This window comes from Colossoma macropomum, unplaced genomic scaffold, assembly GCF_904425465.1.
Source record: "Colossoma macropomum unplaced genomic scaffold, Colossoma_macropomum, whole genome shotgun sequence".
Lineage (NCBI taxonomy): Eukaryota > Metazoa > Chordata > Actinopteri > Characiformes > Serrasalmidae > Colossoma > Colossoma macropomum.
This window is the reverse complement of record NW_023494792.1, coordinates 48828759-48853207: the sequence shown is the minus strand read 5'-3', so window position 1 is coordinate 48853207 and position 24449 is coordinate 48828759. Positions and strand designations below refer to the sequence as shown.

Below are 24449 nucleotides of genomic sequence, written 5' to 3'. Positions count from 1 at the left end.
AGGCTCTAGTTAACTTTGAAAGTGGGAAAGAAAAAATGGATTTTGGAAAGCATGTGTGTGTTGGAAGTGGGATGGAAACTACACCCATCTTGAGCAATATTTTAATTTTACAGTACTGTTAGGGTTGAGGGAAAACATCTTAGGCCTGCTCTTAACACTTTGCTGCTCATCACTTATGTGTGTTTGGCTTATTATTTGTTCAGTAAGCAGAGAATATCCCGTATGCAGCTTTCTATTTCATCATTGTAATTTTCAATATGAATTTACTTACTGTTGATCTCAGCCACAAGTGACTAGTCACTAAAACAGATATCTATTGGTTGCTGCATTGGAGAGATTACTCTCAAGACCTAGATAAGTAGCATTGCTACACCCTGCTTCTAGGGTGGTGCCTGCAGTAGCATTAAAACAGCTGCTTTTGAGGTTTTTATAGATCACATGTCCATTAGTACACTATGTTTTAGACGTTGTACTATTTCTGTCCGTGAAGCATGAGGGAAGTGACTGGAAGCTTTAATACTGCTCATAGTTAAACATACTGGCCATCACTAACAGAACAACTAGACCTATTGTCAGCGTTAAAGTCAACCTGACATCAACCTTACCTCTTTCACCTTGTTCATGGTCCTGGTCAAATTAAGCACAATTTATACATGCAAACACAAAATTCTAATCTTCCATTAAAAAATTAAAAAATGTAATGACTTCTGCCCACCTCAAAAATGTCTTCTGAGTTGATGACATCACCATGCACCAGTGGGCGGTGAAAAATACCATTAACTTACAATCTGTTACACCTCCTCCTCCTACTAGCCTCACCTATCATTGAGTGAAAACATTTAGCTAGTTCAGAGGAACCCCCCCCCCAACCCGCTGGATACTGTGGTTCACTCAAAGAAAATGCTTTATGCTTTTCAATTAAAGTTAACCATAAATAATTTACTATAATTCCATTTTCCAAATAGCTCATGACAATTTAATAACCCAAAGCTTTATAAAAAGAGCTTCAAATGTCAATTTCATGTTTTAAATGTTTCACACATTCAATATTTGGAAACAGCAGACTTACTTTCTTCTATTTTAATATATACAAAATAATACTTCATATAATCAACAATAAATACAAACAAAATCACTACAATTTGTGGTGTTTTAAAGGCTATAATTCATAGATGCGAAAATCCAGTGTCTGTGAAATCTTATTTCTTTTCTAAGAAACATTGAGTTTTCTTATGTATCCTCAAGAGGTTTGTTCGATTAAAGGCCTTTCCACAGTCACATTTGAATGGCTTCTCCTTTGTATGTACAAACATATGTCTTTTCAAGTGAGTGTTGCACACAAAGCCTTTATCACAAACACCGCATACGTATGGTCGCTCTCCTGTGTGTATCCTCATGTGTGCGGTCAAGTAGCACGTCTGCGTAAAGCTCTTGGAGCAAAGTGTACATTGAAAAGGCCGTTCTCCGGTGTGATAACGCAAATGCTTCCCCACCTCCCCACTGGTCAGGAACGTTTTGTCACATTTGGGGCAACTGTATGGCCTCTCTCCTGTGTGGGTGCGATGGTGTCTGTCCAGTGCCGATGCTTGCGAAAACACCTTCCCACAGAGTTTGCAAGGAATGTTCGCTGGCTTGGAATGCTTCAGGAAATGTCCACGGAGGGCATGCTGCGATTTAAAGCACTTCTTGCACTCAGAACATGTGTAGGGTCTCTCGTTTCTATGGGAAACAGAATGCCTCTGTAGCTGGATGTTACTGCTGAAGCACTTTCCACACTCCTCACAAAGGAACGGTCTGTCTCCTGAATGAAGTTTCTCATGGACGTTCAGCCCACTGCGATGTTTGAATCTCTTTGAGCAATGAGGGCAGTGGTAAGGCCGTTCATCATTATGTGTCCGAATGTGTACAACCATAGAACCCAAGTCTGCATGAGTTTTATCACAGTGGGGACACTGGTATGGACCCTTGAGTTCATGGACTTCATGGTAGTGCTGCCTCAGATAGTCAAGTCGCCCAAAAGTGTCAAGGCACAAAGTGCAAGGATAGCTACGCTCTCTCTCATGAACTACCTTGTGTTTTGATAGTTCACTAGGGTTTTGGAAGTATTTTCCACATTGGGAACACTGAAGGGGGTCTTCTCCCCAGTGAGCATGCACATGTTTCCTGACCTCAAGCAACGTCCTGAATAAGGAACCACATTTCACACACTTGTAGCGTTGCTCTTTGCTGTCGCAAGTTTTCTTATGCTTTTTCAGTGAAGGCAGGTCTTTACATTTCTTGTCACATTTTTCACGGGTGAAGACTGACCCACAGGGTATGGCCTTTGTAGATGATGCTTCGTTTTCCTGCCATTCTTGATCATCTTCTTCCTCCGTATTTTCACTGGATGGGGTTTTGCTGAGCAAAGGATCCAGAGGACTACTGGTGGCCTCAATGGTCTTGCAACTGGACTCCAGATTGGAAGACCCACTGTGCTCTTTGGAATAAAGCAGCCCTGCACCTTTGGGTTGTTTTTTCCCTTCACAAACATCCTCATGCTTCTTCAGATTGTAAGAGTACTTAAAACTGTCACCACATTGCAAGCACTTATGAGGATAGGCCCCTGAAGGGGATCTCAGGTGCCTTCTCATGTCTGAGCCAACCAAGCTTGAACTTGAACTGAAGGATGGCTCTGGTGCATCAGTATTTGGCTTCTCTTCAACAACATGTAGTATCTGGTTTCCTGAATCAGAGACAGCACCTTGGCCAGGGCTTGGATTTCTTGCAGCTTCTGGGTCCTCAGTGTCAGGCTCCTCAGAGGATTTGACAAAGTTGGGAAGATCCTGAGGATAGTTTTCTCCTGAATCAGTAATCACTACTTCATTGTCTTTGAAAGTGTTGTCCTCGTCACACTGATTTTGTTCATGCTTGTGTAAATCAGCCTCTGGACACACAAGCTGGTGCGTCCTCATGTTTTCCAAATACTTGTAGGTCTTTCCACAAGGGCATGTATGGAGAATCCCTTTCGAGTGGGTCTCCACATGACTTTTCAGGCTGCTGGAGTTTGGTAGGGTTATTCTACACACACGACAGAATATGGTATCTTGTTTACGTGTAGACTGCTGCTTGACAGGAGAAGAGGGAAGCTTGTTTTCATTACTTGAAATAGGACTAATTTCACTACTGTTCTCTATGACTTCATTTGCATTGCTTTGGTCCAACACCACATAACCCTGATTTGTACATGCATGCTGCTGATGTCGTCTTAAATCAAAGGAGTACCGAAACGTTTTCTCACAATACAGGCACGTGAATGGACGTGCCACTGTGTGCGATGTCTGATGTCTTCTCATATCTGAGCTTCGAGTGAAAGTCTTCCCACATATGGGACAGGTTTTGCACACTGGAATTCCTCTGTATAACCTAATTTTAGTGAGGGGCTTGTTCTGGCTTTCAGAATGATGGGATGCACTCGTGTGTACAGTCTTTTCTTCCTCAGCCTCACATAGCTGTTTATATTCTTCTGGATGATGGACAATAAGGTGGTGGTGCAGCTGTTTGTCCTCACTGTCTTGGAAATTGCACAGAGAGCAGGCATACACCACAGAGGACCCCTTCACCTCAATATCTAAAGGAAACACAAAGATTGCACTTAATGCAGTACAATAGAGTGACTGTGCACTCCAAGAAGTGTTTTTTCATTGAATAGGACCAGGTCTGTCTAACGGTCCAACAAAATGTATGTGAACAGTGACTTTGAAACAGAAAACCTTGTTCTTACATGTCTTCTTTAACTTTTGGAAGACACTGGAAACATTTTGGATTTCTGGATGCCTAGAAGAAAGAAGGCAACAAATCGGTCACTGAATTTGGTCACAGGTAGACAATGAAAATGTAAATTTAGTGGCTTACTTGTCAAGTGACGCACAGGGACCAGCCACAGTTGTGTCTTGCTCCTTTTCCTTGCACAGTGTTTTTTTATTTTGAGTATCTTTCCTTGGACGACCTCGACCCCGTTTGGGTGGTTCAGGCTGAGGAAATGGTTCACCAGTCATGTCAAGCCTGTCTAGCTTGACACAGGGTTGTTTAACCAAGCAGGAGCTAACCAATCCAGATAGCTCTTTTGATTCCAGCAGCATATCATCTGAGTTGGTGTTTGCTTCTACGGTAGAACCTGAGATGCGGCCACACTGATAACTAGCACATTCCTGTGTCAACTCCATTTTGTCGCAGTCAGTTTTATTGTCCGTCCCACAATCCTTAGGCATTCCACTATTTTCCAGACAAACAGTGGTCTCTTTTCTACTGTTACAAGATTCTATATCCTCAACAATGACTTCGCTTTTGAGGGCATCTTGCTTTTCAGAACTTTCATCCAGTACAAAGTCAATAGCTCTCAAGTCCCCAGATTCTACCTGCTCAAATACAACTTCTGTGACATTCTCAGTATCTACCTTATCAAGACTGTGTAGCTCATACTCTTTGTTCTCGCCAGCATCAAAACATTCTATTTCATCAACATTCTCGTCACATATATTTGACCCGGTCTCCAGGTCATCGTCAATGTACTGAGCAATAACTACAGATTCCACCTGTACCTCTTGACAATATGAGGGAGGGTAGTCTAGTACTGACTCTGACTGGCTACCCAAGTGGGTCTGTTCTTCAATAACTATTTGTACTAACCGATGACTACCAAGACAGGAGAGTATGCAATCATCAGGGGTGGTGGACCATAACTGTGCTTTTTCTGCAGAGAGAAAGATAAAAAAAATGAAGTCAGAGAAAAATCAGCGATGGCAATGTTTTAGCTTTGCTAAGTTAAACATTAAAACTAAATGACTGATACTATGTTAGTTTAATAACATTTAAGCTTATGGGGAAAATGGCAACCTTTAATTTCTACACTGGCAGCTCTTTGATATTTAAATAAGTTTCTCAGCTGTTGAGATTGCGAGATGGACTGAACACATTTCTCCATGGTGGTAGGTGCAGTGCTGAGCATGTGGGCAATCTGAAGAAAAAGGGTGGAAAAAGATATGAAGTCATATAAAGAGTCATACAAATATAGTCAAAACCAATGATTGTGTTATTACATAATATATAACATAATACAAACATTTTATTTCTTTTTTACTTAAATTTTATTATATTTACAATCCTGTTTCCAAAAAACTTGGAACGCTGTGCAAAATGTAAATCAAACTTGAATGAAATGATATGCAAATCACATAAACCCTATATTTAATTGAAAATAGTACAAAGACAACATGTCAAATATTGATCATTTTGAATTTGGTGCCTATAACACATTTCAAAAAAGTTGGGACGGTGGCATGTTTACCACTGTGTTGCATCACCTCTTCTTTTAACAAAACAAGAGAAAAGCGTTTGAAAACTGAGGAGACCAAATGCTGTAGTTTTGAAAGTGAAATATTTCCCTGTTTTTGCGTGATACAAAATTTCAGCTGCTCAACAGTTTGGGGTCTCCTTTATTGTATTTTTTGTTTCAAAATGTGCCAAATGTTTTCAGTGGTCACAGGTCTGAACTGCAGGCAGGCCAGTTTAGAAGCGTAACTCTTTTGCTAAAGAGCCATAAGGCCTTCCCTGAAAAAGACGTTGTCTGGATGGCAGCATATGTTGCCAAACCCTGTATAGCGTTCAGCATGATGCCTTCACATATGTGCACCCACTGAAATCACCCATGTTGTGTGCACTAATGCACCCCTATACCATCATCGATGCTGGCTTTTGAACTGTGTGCTGACTGCTGCTAAGTAAACGCTACTTCTGTGTTCATACCTCTTCCAGAGTAGGTTGTGGGAGAGCATCTTCTAGTCTAGAGAGAAACAGCCACATCAGCTTCTTCAAGGCCGTACTGAACTTCGCACCATATTGCGAAGGAAAGACATCCTTTGGAAAGGAATAAAAAAAAAAAAAGTTTACTTTGTAAAATTTGACACTGTTGTATTCAAAGTAAATACCCCAGTTTCCTAACAAAAGATAATTTAGTACAATAATCTAATACAATGCTAAACTGTTCTGACCTTAAAGAACATGCTTCGCTCAGCTGGGTCCTTTATGAGAATCTGCACCAGAGCCACAAAGTTTGTTCCAGATTCTTCTACATAGGCATCACTTGACTACAGCAAGAAAACATAAAGCACACAAATATGCTGAGACATGGACTCAAGATGCAAATTTAACACAAATTTTATGAACAATGCAGACTTTCTGTTACTGTTCATTACTGCATCACAAAACTTCTTGAGTACCTCTTACTTTACTGCGGAAGTCTTACTTTATGGCAATTAAAGTAATAATACACCTGTTATAGGGTTTTAGAGTCTTCTAGTGCTTTTGAACATACATGCAGATACAAAAACAACATGTACTCGTATTGACAGTCACCAAATAATTGGTCTGACCTCCAGTTCCTTATTCAGCGAAAGGAGATTCTGGATGCGCTGCAAATGGGCCTGAACTATGTCAGGATCAGCCGGCCTTTCCATGCTGCACAGCTCCAGAACAAGCTGAAATGCGGTATTATAGTAAAAAAAAGTGCTCTTTTCTAACTATGCGTTAAAATTCGAACAAAAAACTAAGCGACTGTGCTGATATTGCTAAACACACCACCAGCTCAACTAAGTAGTTGTAAAACATCTCACAGAAGCCACACAACTGCATGTATGGACAAGTTTACTCACCCTTGCTCTGAGACCTATGGTCAGCTGAGCCTTTTGCCGGTAACTTAACAAATCTGGGATGGTGTCAGTGACCAGTGACACAAACTCCTCCAGGAGGCCATAGTTTGGGACATCTTCTTGCTGGATCAGATGCCATATGGCTGCTGAAAGGAGCCTCACAGGAGGAACCAGGCAGTGCAAAAACAGCTCAGCACCTACCCAGTTACACAGAGTGCATCAGTTTTGAAACGAAGACACGAAAAGACTTGATTAATAAGATGTAAGTGACATAAATGATGATATGTAAGCGAAAAGAGTAAAGGCAGCATGATGGTGGCAGCTACATTTAAACACATACAGACAGTGTCAGCCTGCTACAGTCCAAACTTTAACACAAGAACTGTCAGCTAGTAAACAAAAACATTGTACCGTTTTCCGGAGCTTGCATGGTGTGCACTCTGCTAATTTAATCTAGTCATGACACCAAAACTCTTCGAAAATCGGTGTAAAGCAGAAAGCATTCATTATTAACCGTTTCTGTTGCGTTCTATTTTCCTTGTGACCAGCCTGTGGGTCTGTTCTTCGTCGTCTTCCATTTGGCGGGTTTTTCTATCATACCTGAGCGCGCGTCGCCGCCTACAGGTCTGGATCAAGAGGAGACAAAATAGAGCTTAAAAATTAAAAAAGGAAAAATAAGATACTTTATATCTATTATTATGTCGATTTATCAGTTGCTTTGAATGCAATGCTTCACATAAATTACATAAATAAATACACTGAATAAAGAAATAATTGTTCAACATTTCTGCTTTTTGTTTGTGGACATGCGCATGCGCAGTAGTGTCTCCCAGCCTGCAGCTAACAGCCAATGGTTTCAACCAACGACAGTAAAACGAGACATTTTTATCATAAACTTCAACGAAATTCTCGAAGAACACGATGAGTATGAGTTTTTAACTGCTTTCCTGAACAATTTATATAAAGCATGTCGCATTTGCCTAATTAAGTCTTATATAAAGTCGACACTAAGTTGGTAAGCTAGCGTTAGTTGGTTTGACACATAGCTAGCACTTTAGCTGGTAGGCTAGTGTAGTGCTGTTTAGCCAGTTTCAGGCTTTTGCAGAGTGACCCAGAAAGTTTTGTTGCTGATTTATGCTGGATTTGTAATACTTTTCAGATCTAGACACGTGTGTCGGTGTGGACTGTAGCTGTAAACATAGGGACTCGAGTTCTTATCCTGGCAGTAATAAGGTTTGGAAGTTACTAAGTTAGCTAAATTAGTTCATTGGTCAGATTGTGTTAGCGTCGCTAGGGAGACTCAACGTTATCAGGACCGTCATGTGACTTTTGCGCAAGTGCAGGTTATTTGTACTGTCGTATGGATCTTGTCTCTTGATCCTTACAGGTTCTGCCCCTCCGATTTCTTCTCTGCGCCTGTTGGTTCCACCTCTGCGCCTGATGTCCGCCTTCATGTGGCAAATTGCGCAACGGCAGAATCTGGAGCATTATGGAAAACTGGAAGAATTTGTGTCCGTGGTGACTAAGCTGGTCCCAGCAGTATTGACCAGCAGACAGAAGGCTACGCTGATAATGGGGCTGAGAGCAAAGGTGAGCAGAGAAGGCAGGGGTGGGGACAGGCTGAGGATGGGGCACCCTTTTTCTCCTGTGGTCTCCTAATAAAATAAAATAAATTCTGATGTGTAGACTAATGCTCACTCTGTGATGATTCTTTCCTCAGATGATTCTGGAGATGTGCCGAGATGAAGTGCCAGCAGACCTTCAGACAGTGAAGTCACACGTACACAGGATCCAATCCTCTCATTCATCCAAAGTGAGCAGGGTCAGGGGTTGTTTTGCCAACTGGGTGGGCAGTGCCAGAATACATTACTATAATATGTAGAATATACATATTTTATGTATATATATTTTATTTATTATATTATATACATTATATTTTACACACACACACACACACACATATATATATATATATATATATATATATATATATATATATATATATATATATATATAATAAAATATGTATAGTCTTAATGATTTTTTGGGAGATATTTTTTTAAAATGAAAGACCAAGTGACATATGATGAAAAGACATGACAAAAACGGCTACTGCATCAAGCACATCAACCGAGAGAGAAAACCAAACAACACCAATTAAACCATGTCACAACCAGCCACATTCAAAAGCATGAGATGGAATTGTGGAGACTTACTCCTCTAATATGACTATCATGCTGCTTGTGTTCTTAGGGCAGTGATCCTGAGGTAGAAAGCTTACAGGCAAACCTATTAAAGCTTGTGCTCAGCTTGCTTGAGGACCCTGCCAAGAAGGAGCACTTCTTTCAGGTCAGTGTATGTCAGAGAGAAACACACATATTAAACTTATTAACATAACTTATGTTAATAAGTGGGTGCAGTATATGAATTTTGAAAAAGATTCTGTTTACCTTGAAATCACCAGGAAGTGTTTCCTGTTGAGTATGGTCCTGACTTTGACAAAGCTCTGCAAGTCCTGGTTGGCCATTTTCTCTCCAGACTGGAACAGCTGCTGCCAGTTCCAAACTTCAAACAGGTTTGACCGTGTACACCTGCTTATTCTTTTGACCTTAAGCCTCGCAGCGTATTAGGGTCCAAATACATGATTGGTTCCATACTTCAAATGAGTGAAACATTATCAATATTTTTTCCAGACTTCATCGTTGCTGGGTGCCTGCCACTGGGAGCTGAATGAGTGTGTGGAGTCTGTTTGTAGAACAGAGAGTTTGCTACCCTTGATGCAAAGTGATATTTGTGGACCTTTGGAGGATAATGGTAAGATCCTCATTTATTCATTTATTGGGCAAGTACATTTTTACATCTAAATTTTGTTCTATATTATACTCTCTAAAAGTTAAAATATCAAAATTTGATTAATATCAAATTTAACTGTCTATTAAGTTACAAGAGTTCAGAAGATATTTCTGAGGAGATTAGATGTAAGATTGTCCTCTTGCATAGTGTAAGGTAATGTTAAAAGGTAAATAACTGAAAAATAGGAATTTCCCAAACTGGACTTTCAAATTAAGCCAAATTAAAAAACATAATAAGGAAATAAAATATATAGATTTTTCTGTATGAAAAGTCTATACACAAAGTACGAAAAGGTCAAAGGCTTAAGAGAAAAGAAGCATCTTTAGTCTGGACTTTGAACATTTAGTAATACAAAGAGAATTGATTTGAGTTGAACTTGAAGTTTATTGAGAATTGATTTTGTTCTTCTGTGTGTTTTTGTTTGTCATACAAGTTCTCCCATCGATAGTGGAGGATAGAATCATCTCCTCGTTGTCCCTCCCTCCTCTGATGGACACAGTTCTGTCCAGCCAGAGTAGTGACCAGCCACACACACAGCCTTTCCTCAGCGCAGAGAGCCCTTCCCATGCACCTCAGGTTGTGGAGCACGAGTGTGAAGTGGAAGATACTTGTGAGCATGATGAAGAACTCGCATCAGGTCTTGATGAAACTGCATCAACAGAACATCCAAACACCCTTCAATCTCGGAGAGCCAATGAAGGAGCAACAGAGGAAGAAGCAGAGAGGCAGAACTTAGAAATAGAGATCACAGAAGCTATCAAACATTTGGAAAAGGAGAGCAAAATGCCAGCTCAGATGACTGAATCTTTGCCAAGCATCGAAATGCCAGAAGTTAGTGCAGAGCCGAAGAATACTGAGGGTTCAGAGAGTGGTGTTTCTGAACCTCCCACGGCAGCAGTGGATAATACAGGTCAAGAATCCAAAATGCAGATCCCCAGAATTCCGCTTACGAAAATCACCCTGCCATTGGAGCTTTCACGTTCAACCAGGGATGTTCAGAACAGTGAGTACTATCCATCCATCCATCTATCATTTTTGGTCTAACTTGCACAAATAATAGGGATGTAAGAATGCTAACGTGTTCGCTTAATTTTTGGACAAAATAAAATCCGAGGGCTATTTTTAAAACAGAGCTCAGATCCACTTGAGATCCAAAGGATGAACATTATTACATAAGAGGAGATCCAGATGCACTCCTCAAAGAACATGACAAAAACGCTGTCAACATGTAAATTACACCAGGACAACGTACGATACAGTATCAAAAAATATGAGCTGCTAAGTTGGTTAACTAGTAGAGTAACTAAATGCGTCGTGTACAACTTTGTGTTACTGTAAAGTTAAACTGAAATCATACTGCAGGCAACTCGCAGCATGCAACTGCCAGCCTTACAGTTAATAACAGGGGTGTAACAATGCATCTTGACTTCACAATGCAAAACTAACACAGTGTGCATTGAAAAGAATGGACATCCTATTAATTATACCATCTAATGCCACTGCATTGTTTGAACATCAAAGTTTGGAAAAGGTCAGTTACCACTCAACACCTCACTCCAGCACTCGTCCTGTTTCCCAGCTCTGCTACTTTTTAGTGCAATTTAGTTTCGTGTAGGTTTCAAGCAGCTAAAGTTGAAGCTAAACTTGGACCTTTTTTCCCCTTAGTTTCCGTAATGTTTTGTAAATAAGACAAGATATCCAGCAGTAAAGGCTGACTATGTTGGGTCATGTTTTAAAGTTATCTTTGTTTTTTCTCTCCTGTTCTCATAGATGAGGTTCCTGAAGAACCTGGCTCTTTCCAGGACCCCAGCAGTCCTTCTGCACCTCTCTCATCTGGAAATACATCTATACAAGGTTCTTACCTCCTCAGCAGGAGGCTTTATAAGTGTCCAGAGTGTAGCAAGCGTTTTATATATCGCTCTGAGCTTCTTAAGCACCAGAAGACTCACAGCAGCAGAACTGCACCAAAGTGCTGCGAATGTGGCCAGGTCTTCAGTGATACAAAGCAGCTGGCTCTCCACCGACAGAAGAGCTGCAAGATGAGAACGTACAAATGCATCAAGTGCGGAGCAGGCTTTAAGTCTCTGTCTAATTGGTACACCCACCAGCGGACACACAAGGTAGTTTGCACGCACAAATGCCCTGAATGTGGCAAAGTGTTCCGCAGTCTTACAGGTTTGGTGGCCCACAGGCGAGAGCATACAGCCTCTGCTGTAAACGGAGGTTACACTTGTGACAAATGTGATTTGACATTTGGGTCATATCGGGCCAGAGTGATGCACCAGAAGAAACATGAAATCAAACCTCAGGTGCCTCCACGGAAAGAGCGGGAACCGGGCAAGTGCCGATTCTGTGACGAAACCTTTATCGTTGTCAGTGATTTGAGAGTCCACTTGAAAACACACCCCGAGTACAGGCCACATCAGTGTGACCAGTGTGGAAAGTGCTTTGCTTTACGCAGCAGCCTGTTAGCGCATCTTTCAAATCACACAGGAGATAAGCCGCTGCTTTGTACACAATGTGGGAAGCGCTTTTTTAACAAAATTCAGCTCAAATCGCACATGAGGTGCCATTCGGGCGAGAAACCGCACATGTGCCCTCACTGCGGCAAGTGCTTCTCACTACTGGGCAACTTGAACATCCATGTGAGAATACATACTGGAGAAAAGCCCTACGTGTGCCGCCAGTGTGGAAAAGGCTTCATATCCGCCGGAGACTTGCAGGTCCACCAGCGCAGTCATACAGGTGAGAAACCCTACTGCTGTACTGTCTGCGACAAAAGGTTTGTGGTTTCAAGCCACCTGACTGCGCACAAGCGTGTCCACACAGGCGAACGGCCTTTCTCCTGCCCCCAGTGCGGGAAGACCTTTGTTCGGAGATACGACTGGAGCAAACACATGTACACACACTCAGGGGTCAAGCCCTACCCTTGCACCATCTGCCAAAAGAGTTACACGCGCCGCACTCACTTGACCAGGCACATGCAGAGTCACCTTGGCCACTAGTAATGATTAATGTGTGACTGAATAACTGGTATTTATGGGAGTTGAAGTAGAAGCTGGTTTCGTGAGAAGTACATACTTGAAGGACATTCCAGTATGAGCTTAAAAAGCACATTTGCCCCTATATTGTCTTGACCAAATGCAGATGATGTAATGAACCAATAAATGCTGGCTGTATAGTTTGTTAAAGTATTGTGTGTGCTTTGTTTTTTTGCTCAAAGCAAGTAGGTTATTTGTCATCTGTTGTTCTATTGACAGTTTAATAAGTTCATGGTTATAATCAGCAAATATGTCTTGTTTTCGTTGCAATACAAGTATGAATAAACGCTAGCAGCATCCAAAGGAAGTGTTGAAGGGTAACTTGGTGGCAATTGGATACATTACTTTGGTGGCCCCATGACATCTAGTTTTACAGAGTTAAGTAAAATGATCAAATATTGTGAAATTAGCTTGAAGCAACTGACCTTTGTATGAAGAGTAAATTATTTAATTAAGAAAACATCACCTTAGAGCAAATGCTTTTAGCTAGTAAATGTTTTCTTTTTATAATATATGCCAAGCTCTGAAAACAATTATCCAAGGGAATTTAAAAATTCCAGTGGTACTGAAAGCTGTATGATTAATTTGAAATTTTTGTTACAAATTGTTAATCTCATTTAACATTCATTGGTTTATTGTTATTAATATAATTGTTCACATTGTATAATGTTTATATTATTAATGTGTTATTTTGTTGTACATTTAACGTGATTTATTTCATGTTGCTTGTCTTGTGTGTTACTAAGTATCTGCTCTGATTGCTTATGTATTTGGTCTTGAAGGTCAACCAGTAAATCTGTAACAAATATAGTCAGGCCTGTGACCCAGCTCAGGTAGATGGTGGTAACATATAGGTACAGCACCTTTTTTTAAATTTCAATTAAACACTTGTGAACTTAAATGTGAGGTATTTGTTTATGCTACTGCTACAGAGTAACAGATTTAACATCCTAATTTTCATATCTTATGTGTTTTATATAATAAATCTGTTGCTGAAGTGCAGACTATGGACACACAATCAACTTTCTACAGTGGTCTGTCCGGTCCTCTGACCCAAGCTTCACTGAACACCTTTGAATGAGCTGAAGATTTTGTATGGAGTAATTGTCTCAAATTGACTCGGATGTGTTCTTCCACCTCATCCAGCTATATAAGAAGAGACTCTTAGCAAAGGGAGAGAACACAGTGCCTAATATCAGGAGCGCTAGTAATTGTGACAGATGGTTTAAAGCACTAATGTTTTCTTTAATAATATTTATGTTTACATTGAATAAATGTATCTTAGAGAAAAGAGGATATACATTTCTATCATTAATCAATCGTAAATGATTACTTTCATAGCCTGTTTTAGTGTCCTCAGTGAATGGGAGACAATGGAGCTAAGTGGCTAAAAACATGTATCGAGTATATGTTTTCACTCAGGGACTTCTTTTGAATTTTTGTTTGAGTTTGGGAACTTTACATAAACATGATTACATAAAAATCACTTAAAACATATCGGTGTCTTTTTACATTTTTCTTTATTTGCATTCAACAAACAGACTTTTTTGGGCAGTAGGACGAGTGGCTGCGTTAAACATCTTAAGTTTTTATCTTCAGCTAAACGCTTGTGTTAAACAACTTAAGTATTTATCATCAGCTAAATGCTTAAGGCATACATTTGAAGCTGTACTGTGCATTTTCAAGAACTTAAGTGCTGACACTTAAACTTAGAGTCTAAAACTCAATGTACAGCTTTTTATTTATTTTTTTTTTAACTTTCCACTTCAACTTAAGGCCAAAATTTAGCATCACTGCTACTGAGTGCTGATTGGTTGATGAGCTGATCAGCTGACGTTATGAATGTACACAAGGCTGTTACGAGCAGGTACAAATATGCGTTAAAACCGTTACATGTAGTTAAACACTGTTCTGAAGTCCTTTAACTGGATTTTACAATGGTGTTAAAACGTTTTACGCTGTTCTGTGTTCAGGAAATTAATGCAGTCTTCTAAATAAAAATGTTCAAGCATTTACAAACTATGATTTTGCTCAATTGCTTCAAATTCCATTCATTTTTGAGTCGCTCGGCAGCGCCCTCTAGCGTTTGACAAACCAGGAACACATTATTGAGTGGCGTTTCTCCGGTCTACGACCGCGATCTCCGACCGAAGCTCGTGTGAGCGCCAGCTCTGTAGGGGGCAGTACAGCACCATCAGCAGGTTTGATGATCAGCAGTAAATACACTAAAAGAAGTTGAAGGCGCAGGCAGTGGCGGTTCGTGTCGTTTCTCCGGTTCTGGTTGAAGTTTTCGGACGGAACCGTCCCTCTGGAGCGACATGGGTATGAACTCTCAGCCTTTAACGCTTAATCACACTCCTAGGTTTCAGGTTTTATTGCATACGTGTAAAATTGAACTCAAATAAGTTGACGTAAAGCGGACTGACATGAGAGCCGGGAAGTTTAGTATTCATTGTGTGTGTGTGTGTGTGTGTGTGTGTGTGTGTGTGTGTGTGTGTGTGTGTGTGTGTGTGTGTAATCTTACCTTATATGATTGTACGACAACCAGCTATAGCTAGATGGTTGGCGCAGATTCAAATGGTAACATTTAACGTTACATATTAAAAAGCACTATGTTGGCTAGTCCCGTTATTCATAGTCTGATTTATGAGTTTGATTATAGGGATTTAGTTGCTCTGAGCTTTTGCGCCATAAACACTGACATAAAATAGTATAATATAAAACAGAAACTGGTACGTTAGCATAAAAAACAACTAAATGCTAACAGTGAATGAGCACTGAATGAAATAATCTCTCAGTTTTTTCTAGTTTCTTATTTCCACATCTAGAAATGTAAAAAAAAAAATGTTCTGGGAAGAGTCTTGACATTGTGTTGTCAACATAGAATCTGAATGAAATCCAGAGGGTAGGTGTGGGTGAATGAATGAGTGAATCAGTCAATCAGTCAATCAATGAATCAATAAATAAATAAATAAATGAATGAATGAATGAATGAATGAATGAATGAATGAATAAATAAATAAATAAATATCTGTCTGTTTGTGAGGTACCCTCCAGCTCAGATGCATTCTTGCCGATGCAGATAACATTTTATGATTTCCTTTGCCATTGTACAATTTATGGTATAAAGCGAAAAGGCTGAACATAGAAAGTTGTGAAAGTCTGGCAAATCATGAAACAAGAATCCTAGGAAAAAAAAGTCTTAAAAAGGTAGGAAGTTTGTCTAAGAGTAAATGTTAAGAACCACAGTAATTGTAAATGTAAAAGGCCTTTTAAGGAGAATTTTGCTGATGCGATTTTTCATTGGTTTAGATGTAAACAAGGTCATTCAGAGTCACTTAATGTGAAATGTTTACTTGATGAGACACTTAAAAACTCTGATTTCTACAACACAAATATAGCCATTTTATTTATTATCCAAAATGACCTACCTGTGTCTTCTGAGGTTTTATAGGCGATAATGAATAAATCATAAAAATAAATAAAAGGTTTTCTTTGGGCACTATTTTGCTTTACAGCACCCTACATGACCCTCTTTGCTATGTCAAAAGTGTATCTCAGAACTGTTGTAAAATGATGTCTCAGACATCAGGCAGCGTATTTGTAACCGTTTTGGACACCTGATTCTTATGACTACCACTGTGAACAATTTTTTTGAATTGCTTAGTTTACATCGTAACTATTGAATTATGCAGATCGTTTGAAAAGAATTCCTCTTTTACTGAGTCGATAATTCTGTAATTCTGTTCTGCAGGTTCTCCTCTTCCGCTCTCGTCGCTGCGCCTGCTGGTGCCTCCACTGCGTCTCATGTCTGCGTTCATGTGGCAAGTCATCCAGCAACAGAAGCTGGAGCATTTTAATGAACTAGAGGAGTACATCCTTCTCCTGACGAAGATGTTTCCGAAGATTCTGAGTGAACGACAAAAGACTGCACTAGTTATGGGTCTGAGAGCAAAGGTAAGAGATCTAATCAGACCTTTACTTTACAGCTGTTACATAATGAAATGCAACATCTAGAAAGTATGTTTATAGGTTGTCCAATAGGAGTATTTAGCAGTGTGACTGTGGTGAAATTCTTAGTCTGCATGAGTCAGTCAACAACCGGATTTCTTTTAAAATGCTTGACGTATCAACATCTGTTATTGCTGTGGTACAGGTGTAGTGTAGCATTTGGTTCAGGTGTAGTGTTCTCTGTTTTTGCATGTGCACAGATGTAGGAAAACAAAAGGTATTAGATTCATAGTGTACAAGCATTGAATTATTGGAATAAAAGCCAGGTGTCTTTAAGTCTAGTAATGGCTTGGATTCTGATAATGACTTTAGTCCGATTTTACGTCATAAATGTACTGTTTATATAACTGCCTGAATAAAGATATTGATTATCACAATTCGGGTAAGCTTGCTCAGTGTCCGTGTCGGTTTGACCACATTTACTTTTATTACAGATGATTCTTGAAACCTGTAAAGGTGAGGTGCCAATCAACTTGGAGACGATCAAGGCGCGTCTTCAGACAGTGGAGTCCAAGGTGAAGATCATCTCATGATGAGTAATTTCAGTTCTGCCAGACATACAATGGCTTCTAAAAGTGTGACATTCATAAAAATGCTTATATTTTGTATGATTTTGTAATTTGATACAAAGCCTTAAATTACAAATTATATTACCATCATAACACTGAGTGAAAAGTAGTATTGTTTTAATATTTACATAGAATTCCTGAATTAGTATTTGGTATCTCTCAGACTTTTGGATTCTACTATGTACTTGATTTTGCTGCTGACATTTGTTATAATCAGTTGTGATTGTTTATGTGGTCAGCAGTCACTTTATTAGGTAAATCTAGATGTGTGCAACTGCAATGGAGAGGCAGATAATTTTTGTGAGTTGCTGTATTTTGTTAATTATATTTGTTGTACTGACTGGTAAGTTATTTGACTGGCTGTGATACATCACATACTCTTTTTATTTGCCAGTTTGGCCTCATTACATGGATTTAATATGTGTAGTTGTAATGGTGGTTGTTGTTAAAGAGAAGATGATCACTGTTTACACTTTTTTCATCAGGCTGCTGGTTCAGAGGTGGAAAGTTTACAGTGCAAATTGTTAAAGCTACTCATAAGCCTCCTGGAGGATCCAGTTAAAAAGGAGCACTTCTTTCAGGTAAGACTTTGCTGATAATTGTGAAAGGTTGTCTGGTACAGAAAAAATCAGATTGATTTGAGCATCACAACCTGTTGGCTAATTGTATTCTGAAGCTTGGTTTATACTTCAGGACATAAGTGCATGTGACGTGTTGTGTATCCTGTTGAGGAGTTCAGGGTAATGGCAAATTAACTGCATTGATTCTTTCGAAAAATGGCAGGAAAAAATAGTGGTTGCTATATTGGAGAAGGAAAACATTTTATGTTTATGTTGAGAAAAAGGGAAAAAAGTGGATTAGCTAAATGTGTGTATGTGTATATGTGTGTGTGTGTGTGTGTGTGTGTGTATATATATATACTGACACAATCTGTCACATCTACTTCCATCAAACTGGCTTCTTTCCAGCTTTCTTTCCAACTTATGATGACGACATTTATGACCTTCAAAATTCAGCAGCTTTTAGCTACATGACATTTGAAACCCTTAAAATCATTAGAATTGTTGAATATGCATCATCCTTTTTATGCAGCTTATTGGCCAACCCTTTTCTCACGAAGTATAAAGCTTGAAAGACTGAACATAAAAATCTGATCTTGATAGCGTTGTATATACAGATGCTCTAGACCACAGGTTTCAGATCCAGACCTTGAGTCAAGTTTCCGATTCTGTATTTTGTAATTGCTGGTAGGTTTGTCACAAGGTGGCCAGTACTGTCTTATCAACAGTTCACTTAACTACCAGCGATTACAAAACAAAGGCCAAATAATTGAATTCAAGGTCCGCATTTGAAGACCCCTACTCTAGACTCACTGAGCCATGCTTCACTGTGACAATAGATGGAGACCCAAAACATACTGTCAGTAATCAAGAAATTCTATTGTTCAAGATAATAGAATTCAAGAATTCTAAGTCAATTTACTGATATTTCCTTAGAAGTGAGAAACCTCTAAAGTCAATAAAAGCAGGAATTGAAAATGACTGCGAATGAATTTGACTGTACCAATGCTTTGTTGACCTCCTGTGTGCCGTACTGTCCACATATTTCTCTCAGGAGGTTTTCCCACTTGAATATGGTCCTGACTTTGACAAAGCACTGCAAGTCCTGGTTGGTCATTTTCTCTCCAGACTGGAACAGTTGCTTCCAGTACCAAACTTCAAACAGGTATTTAGAAGATAAATATGTATTTCTCTCTCTCTCTCTCTCTCTCTCTCTCTCTCTCTCTCTCTCTCTCTCTCTCTTAACTCTGCTGTTGACCATTCTTTTTTCTGTTTGATGAATAAGATTAGTAGTAGTGTGTGGAGACCTACATTCTTGTAATACAAAAGTCTTTTGGAAATCGAGTACTCTCATACATTTTCTTGCATGTTTGTATATCACATACAGCATTATAATATTAGAATTATTCAGCTTTTCTAAAAGGAAGTGTAAAGATAATTGCACTTTCTAATTCTTTCTTTTTTTAGGCTGCTTTGTGGTTAAGTAGTGAACCCAGTGTTTGGGAGAATTTGGTACAGACAGATTGGAATCCCAGATTCTTACTGCCTTTGCTTCGAAGTGACTATCAAGGAGCTTTAGAAACAAATGGTAAGCCGTTATAAACACTTTATAAACCACTGTTTTTTGTTCTAGTGTCATGTGTAGATTATGCAATAACATTGATAGTCATCATTGTTCCTCATTCAATTTGTGTTCAAAATACTGTGAGAAAATAAAATGGTGGAAAGTGGACAAAGTTTGAATTAGCAGAAATTAGGCCTGTGCTGGTAACAGAATCCTCTTATTTGGGTATCTGTGTGGAAAATAGCCGCTGTGAATGATTAAACCGGGACCTTGTTTACACACTTTTTCTTTGGTAATTTTGAGACGACTCCTAACAGTGAAGCAGATGCATAAGAAAACAGTGATAGCATGTGAGCCTTGATCTTTTTCAGATAATACAATGTAATAATTGCGTAGTTTAGTAAAAGTGGTTGTAGTATGTTGCCATCTTTAAATTGGCCACAATAGTGTAATTAATCTAGTATGCAATAATGGAATAGGGAATTGCACACAAACTTTACTGTCTGAGACTGTGATGGCTTATTTGATTGAAAGTTTTCTTTCTGTATTTTGTCAACAGGACTCCCTTCTGTAGTGGAGGATAGAATAATCTCTACCTTATCTCTCTCTCCTTTGGCTGATGTGGCCATGCCCAGTAAGAGTAACACTGATGACCGGTCAGAAACCTCCTCCTGCTTGGAGAGTTCCTCCCATGATGTAAACCAAGATATGAACCAGGATGTAAGCCAAGAGAGTAAGACAGAAGATCTAGCCCTCAAAATCTTTAATTCAAATCAAATAGAGGGCCACAGTGAGATTGTCGTAGAGACTGAATCATCAAGATGTGGCATACAAGAAGAAGCAGATTTAACCGAGAATGACGTTGAGGAAAGTTCTGTCTGTGAAATTGAAGAGGTGACAATGAAAACCTCTCAGAGTGAAAGCGAAGATAAAGCATGGACAGAGCTGGACAGGCCTGAGAATGAAGCATCAGCTGAAGTTGCTGGACCTGAGCCAAGTTCAGAGATCTCTGGTACAAATTCAGATCTGAGGGACGTTAGTGAAGGAGGGACTGAAGTTGCTGATGAAGCACCTGCGATTGGCGCTGGGCCTCTGCTTAAAGTGGTTGTTCCGAGGCATCTGATATCAGTAATTAAACAAGTCCAGCTGCCTTCTGTTTCACTCTCACGCTGCATGACCAGTGAATCAGGACCGCTTAAGTGAGTGTGTTTACATAAATCATGCAAGTAGACCTATTTTTAAAACAGAGACAAATACATTTCACAAAAAATAGAAGTTAAAAAATAATAATTACTTTTTTGACAGATTGAGACCTGAAGTTTTAAAGACATCCTCATCCTCCTCCTTCTCTCCTTCTCCTTCTTCAGGTAAGAAACATTTAATGTATTTCATTATAAATAATAATAATACTTGTGTCAAAGTTAACATGGTAATAATACATTAACTCGCTAAATAATTAATTAATAATTAATGCATTTTACTAGTTTGATCTTTCATTCAATGAAAATCTTGTGATTTTCATGGTCTGATTGACGTGATGTTGTGCTTACATGATGAAAATAGGGTTGTTGAATTATTGAAGGTAATAAATACATTCTTCTGAAGCTTATTTAGTCCACATATGTAGTTATAACAAATGGCTCTGATGGTATGCTCCCAGATGCCTAGTTGTTTTTGTTTATGGGACAACTTAATGGCATTTTTTAAAAATAGCTGCTGCCCTGTGGTAAACAGAAATGTTCAAAGCCTGTTTTGTCCTGTGTATGTTTTTCATCTGGATGATACTGATCCTCTGAATTAAGAAGTCATTAAGTTGGTGAAATACGAAAAATATTACATCCACACTAAAGGCCAACACTCCTGCAACACTTCTTGAGCTTATGTTGCAGGAAGTGTAATACAGCACTCATTTCTGTAACACCAGCTCCACACCACAAGATGTCTGTAATGTTTATCACTGATTTTCACAAGATAAAAAATTTCAGTGTAAATTACAAAGATGGGAGTGGCCACTCGATTTATGCATTGCCGTCACACCAAGAAGAGCTCCAAACACAACACGTTCAGCTGCTCACACATTCCAAACTTTTCATTTAGTCATGATTTAGTTTTCCTGGACAGAGTGTGTTACGAGCATTGTCACTAGCTTTCATCTACAATCTGAAACTTTTCTTCTGTTATTTCACATGTTGTAATATTTAGAGTCATACACTTGAGTTAGGACAGTACATAGTTGCCTGATTTGGGCTGCAGAGAATACAAGTAAATGCTTCTTCTAATGCTTTCAGACTCAAGGAAAAAATTCTGGAGGGTATTTAACCGACATGGCAGTTCAGATTAATGTAACTAATGTAATGTTATTTAAAGGGCTGCATAAAAAAAGGTATTTTGATAGTTGATTATTCTCTTGAATGAATCAACTAATAATTGATTTATTGGCCTAAATGTGGCCTGTAAACGTGAAAAGCTATAACAACAAAATGTTTGGCGATGTTCTGACAAACTGAGGCATTCTGTGCCAAGAGCTAAATTACCACAACAGAAGCAAATCTGAAGTGCTTTTGTTTGTCTGCCCATGATTTTCAAGCAGTAAATAATAAACAATCGCTAAAAATAAGAGATATAATAATAAATATTATATATTAGTATTATTATTTACATTTTAACACGTTAGTTCACTAGATAAGCTTTGAGTGAACAGGTTTCCTGTATGAGCGGAAGGCATTTTTAAGCTAATTAACTAGTTGTACATAGTTGTACATAGTGTACATAGTTAGCTATCTAAGATCTATAATGCTGTGATGGGATGAGCTGCTGAGTGTTCAGCAGTTTTCTGAGGTAGCTGATAAGTGCCTCTAATTAACAGAAACCAATACGGCTTAGAACAGTGACTAACGTATAAATGTAACATGATGAGCTTTAGTGATTTTTATAAGGGTAACGTTACTAGTTGATTCTGATAAACACAGTGTGAACTTCGCATCCTCAGGTTGTAGTTTGCTTTGTCAGAACACTGACATGGAGGGAAAGCTACAGTTTACTGTGAGGCTGAAATTGGCTTATTTTTTTTTACTTTTCATTCCACCTTAAACAGTGCAACAGTTACATTCTGGCTCCTGTACAGAGAACGTTAGATAACTTCATCTTCGCACGTTTACTGACCGCTCTGCTGCTTTACAATCAATACCAGCCTATTTTCTTCTCCAGTGCTTTAAGGTACAGTTGTACCTTACAAGATAATGTGCCTAAAGTGTACTTCTTAAACTTTCAGCCATAATTTCTCTTTTTCTTTGTCATATGTGAGACTTCTATTTTTTGTGAAATCATTACACCCTTAGTATAAGTGATGTATAGAATATACATCTGTGTATAAATGTTTGTTTAAATGTCTTTATGATTTTATTTTCTAGATTTTCATGGTGTTATTCTTTTTCTGCTGTTTTTATTCTAGGAAATGGCTGCAAAACTCAAACAAAGAGAACACAGCTAAGGAGGCAACATCAGTGTTCTGAGTGTGGGTTATCTTTTAGGTGTCAGGTAGAACTGAGAGCGCACATGCGAAGGCACACAGAAAAGGGCCCCTACAAATGTCAGCCCTGTAAACTGAACTTTAAAACATATTTCCAGGCATCCGTGCACCAGCGCAAGTGGCACAGCAAGATAACATACTCCTGTGCCCACTGTGATCAGACCTTCAAGTCTATGAAGGCTTGGTTGATGCATCGTAGAGAACACAAAGACCAAACAGTGCACCGGTGTACTGACTGTGGGAAAGAATGCATATCCCTGCAGTCTCTGGTGAATCATTCCAAGGTTCATAACCACTTGGTGAGTGAGCGTTTGCTGGATTCATATAAATGTATCGCTTGCGGGGAAACGTTCTCTCAGAAATCAGACTTTCTGAGCCATATGGAAACCCACAAGGCCCATGGGCAAGGCAGAACTGACCAGAATAAAGCCGCAAAGCCTGCAAAGCGTCCCCCAGGAGAGTGCCGATTCTGCGGCCAGACGTTTTCCGTGATTGAGCTGCGGAACCACCTGAAAACCCATCCGGAGTTCAGGCCTCACCAGTGCGACCACTGTGGCAAGTGTTTCGCCACTCTGCAAGGCTTACTGGCTCACATATCGAATCACACAGGGGGAAAAGCCTCACAGTTGCTTAAGCTGTGGAAAGAAATTTTTCAGCAGGTCTCAGCTCAAGTCCCACATGAGATCCCATTCGAAAGAGAGGCCATACTGCTGCTCTTACTGCGGGAAATGCTTCCACAGTCTCGGAAACCTCACCATCCACACGAGGTTGCACACCGGAGAGAAGCCCTACGTGTGCTTGGAATGTGGAAAAGCTTTCAGTTCTGCTGGATGTTTGCAGGTGCATCGGCGCTGCCACACTGGAGAGAAGCCCTATCCATGCAGCATATGTGGAAGAAGCTTCATAGTATCGAGTCATCGTACGATACACATGAGGTCACACACGGGCCTACGACCCTATGTTTGCGAAGTCTGTGGAAGGGCTTTCGTGAGGAGACGCTGCTTGAATGAGCACTTGTACAGCCATAGCGACGTGAAACCCTTTATGTGTTCAGCTTGCCCAAAGAGCTTTACGCGCCGCGGCCACTTGAAGAGACACATGCAGTGCCACGGTGGTGACCAAAGCAGTGAAAATATTTAAACTGAGAGTGTTGAACTTTCATTACTCTGTAAACTGAAAGCCCTATAATCATAAAGGTGTTCCTGAGATGTGAGAATAGGTGTGGATCCAGTTTTGCTGTGGCATTTATCATGAACTGTAAAAAAAAAAATGTAAAAAGTGCTGGAATGACAATAAATCATTGATTTCTGTTTTTAGATTGGCCTAATTGTGTTTGTCTCTTAAATATGCCTGCTCTTAGCAGTGTTGTGTCTGCTCCAAGCCTTTGGGGAGGACCAGATTTTTTATCCCAGTAGGATTGGATTTTTTGTGCATTAAGGAAATTATGCTAATTTTTAACTATGTTTTTAAAGTACATTTAAAATGTGATTAAGGCTTATAATCAAGACCAATACAAAAGAGGTTCAAAAAAAGGAGACCAAGATAGGAGCAGACTGGTCTTAGGAGCTATGATGCTGAGTTCAATATGTCTGTAAAAGATGCAAATGCTTAAATATTTTTTTATGTTGTGACTATGCAA

At 39.4% G+C, this 24449-nt stretch overlaps 3 protein-coding genes across 5 annotated transcripts; 2 read left to right on the top strand and 1 right to left on the bottom strand.

Moving 5' to 3' along the window:
* Positions 1–1108: 1108 nt before the first annotated feature.
* LOC118812415 (zinc finger protein 26-like) lies at positions 1109–7253 on the bottom strand. 3 transcript variants are annotated; one of them, XM_036577422.1, is made up of 9 exons: positions 7095–7253; positions 6687–6880; positions 6408–6512; positions 6027–6122; positions 5782–5892; positions 4873–4993; positions 3892–4729; positions 3761–3813; positions 1109–3607 (listed from the first exon to the last, which is right to left on the bottom strand). In XM_036577422.1, exons 1-9 carry the CDS (start codon positions 7111–7113, stop codon positions 1200–1202), a joined length of 3945 nt encoding a protein of 1314 aa, XP_036433315.1. In that variant the 5' UTR covers positions 7114–7253; the 3' UTR covers positions 1109–1199. The 3 variants fall into 3 exon arrangements, with proteins under 3 accessions (XP_036433315.1, XP_036433316.1, XP_036433317.1); XM_036577423.1 differs by lacking the exon at positions 6408–6512; XM_036577424.1 differs by lacking the exons at positions 6687–6880; positions 7095–7253 and having other exon boundaries at positions 6391–6441.
* A 249-nt stretch (positions 7254–7502) lies between these two features.
* Positions 7503–14074, top strand: LOC118812414 (zinc finger protein 774-like). The gene is made up of 8 exons (XM_036577421.1): positions 7503–7608; positions 8071–8273; positions 8404–8496; positions 8937–9032; positions 9148–9258; positions 9377–9497; positions 9970–10539; positions 11307–14074. The coding sequence occupies exons 1-8, from the start codon at positions 7605–7607 to the stop codon at positions 12539–12541; spliced, it is 2433 nt and encodes an 810-aa protein (XP_036433314.1). The 5' UTR covers positions 7503–7604; the 3' UTR covers positions 12542–14074.
* Positions 14075–14803: 729 nt separating this feature from the next.
* LOC118812413 (zinc finger and BTB domain-containing protein 17-like) lies at positions 14804–24377 on the top strand. The gene is made up of 9 exons (XM_036577420.1): positions 14804–14899; positions 16332–16534; positions 17023–17103; positions 17643–17738; positions 18772–18882; positions 19185–19305; positions 19841–20480; positions 20587–20648; positions 22733–24377. Exons 1-9 carry the CDS (start codon positions 14896–14898, stop codon positions 23818–23820), a joined length of 2406 nt encoding a protein of 801 aa, XP_036433313.1. The 5' UTR covers positions 14804–14895; the 3' UTR covers positions 23821–24377.
* The last annotated feature ends 72 nt before the right edge of the window (positions 24378–24449 follow it).

Excerpts from the sequence above, each read along its gene's own strand:
- LOC118812413 (XM_036577420.1), top strand. Across the intron at positions 18,883-19,184 it reads CAGTACCAAACTTCAAACAG|GCTGCTTTGTGGTTAAGTAG; the intron begins GTATTTAGAAGA and ends TTCTTTTTTTAG. Across the intron at positions 20,481-20,586 it reads AGTGAATCAGGACCGCTTAA|ATTGAGACCTGAAGTTTTAA; the intron begins GTGAGTGTGTTT and ends CTTTTTTGACAG.
- LOC118812414 (XM_036577421.1), top strand. Across the intron at positions 9,259-9,376 it reads CAGTTCCAAACTTCAAACAG|ACTTCATCGTTGCTGGGTGC; the intron begins GTTTGACCGTGT and ends TATTTTTTCCAG. Across the intron at positions 10,540-11,306 it reads AACCAGGGATGTTCAGAACA|ATGAGGTTCCTGAAGAACCT; the intron begins GTGAGTACTATC and ends CTGTTCTCATAG.
- LOC118812415 (XM_036577422.1), bottom strand. Across the intron at positions 6,123-6,407 it reads CGCTGAATAAGGAACTGGAG|TCAAGTGATGCCTATGTAGA; the intron begins GTCAGACCAATT and ends TTCTTGCTGTAG. Across the intron at positions 4,994-5,781 it reads CACAACCTACTCTGGAAGAG|ATTGCCCACATGCTCAGCAC; the intron begins GTATGAACACAG and ends CTTTTTCTTCAG.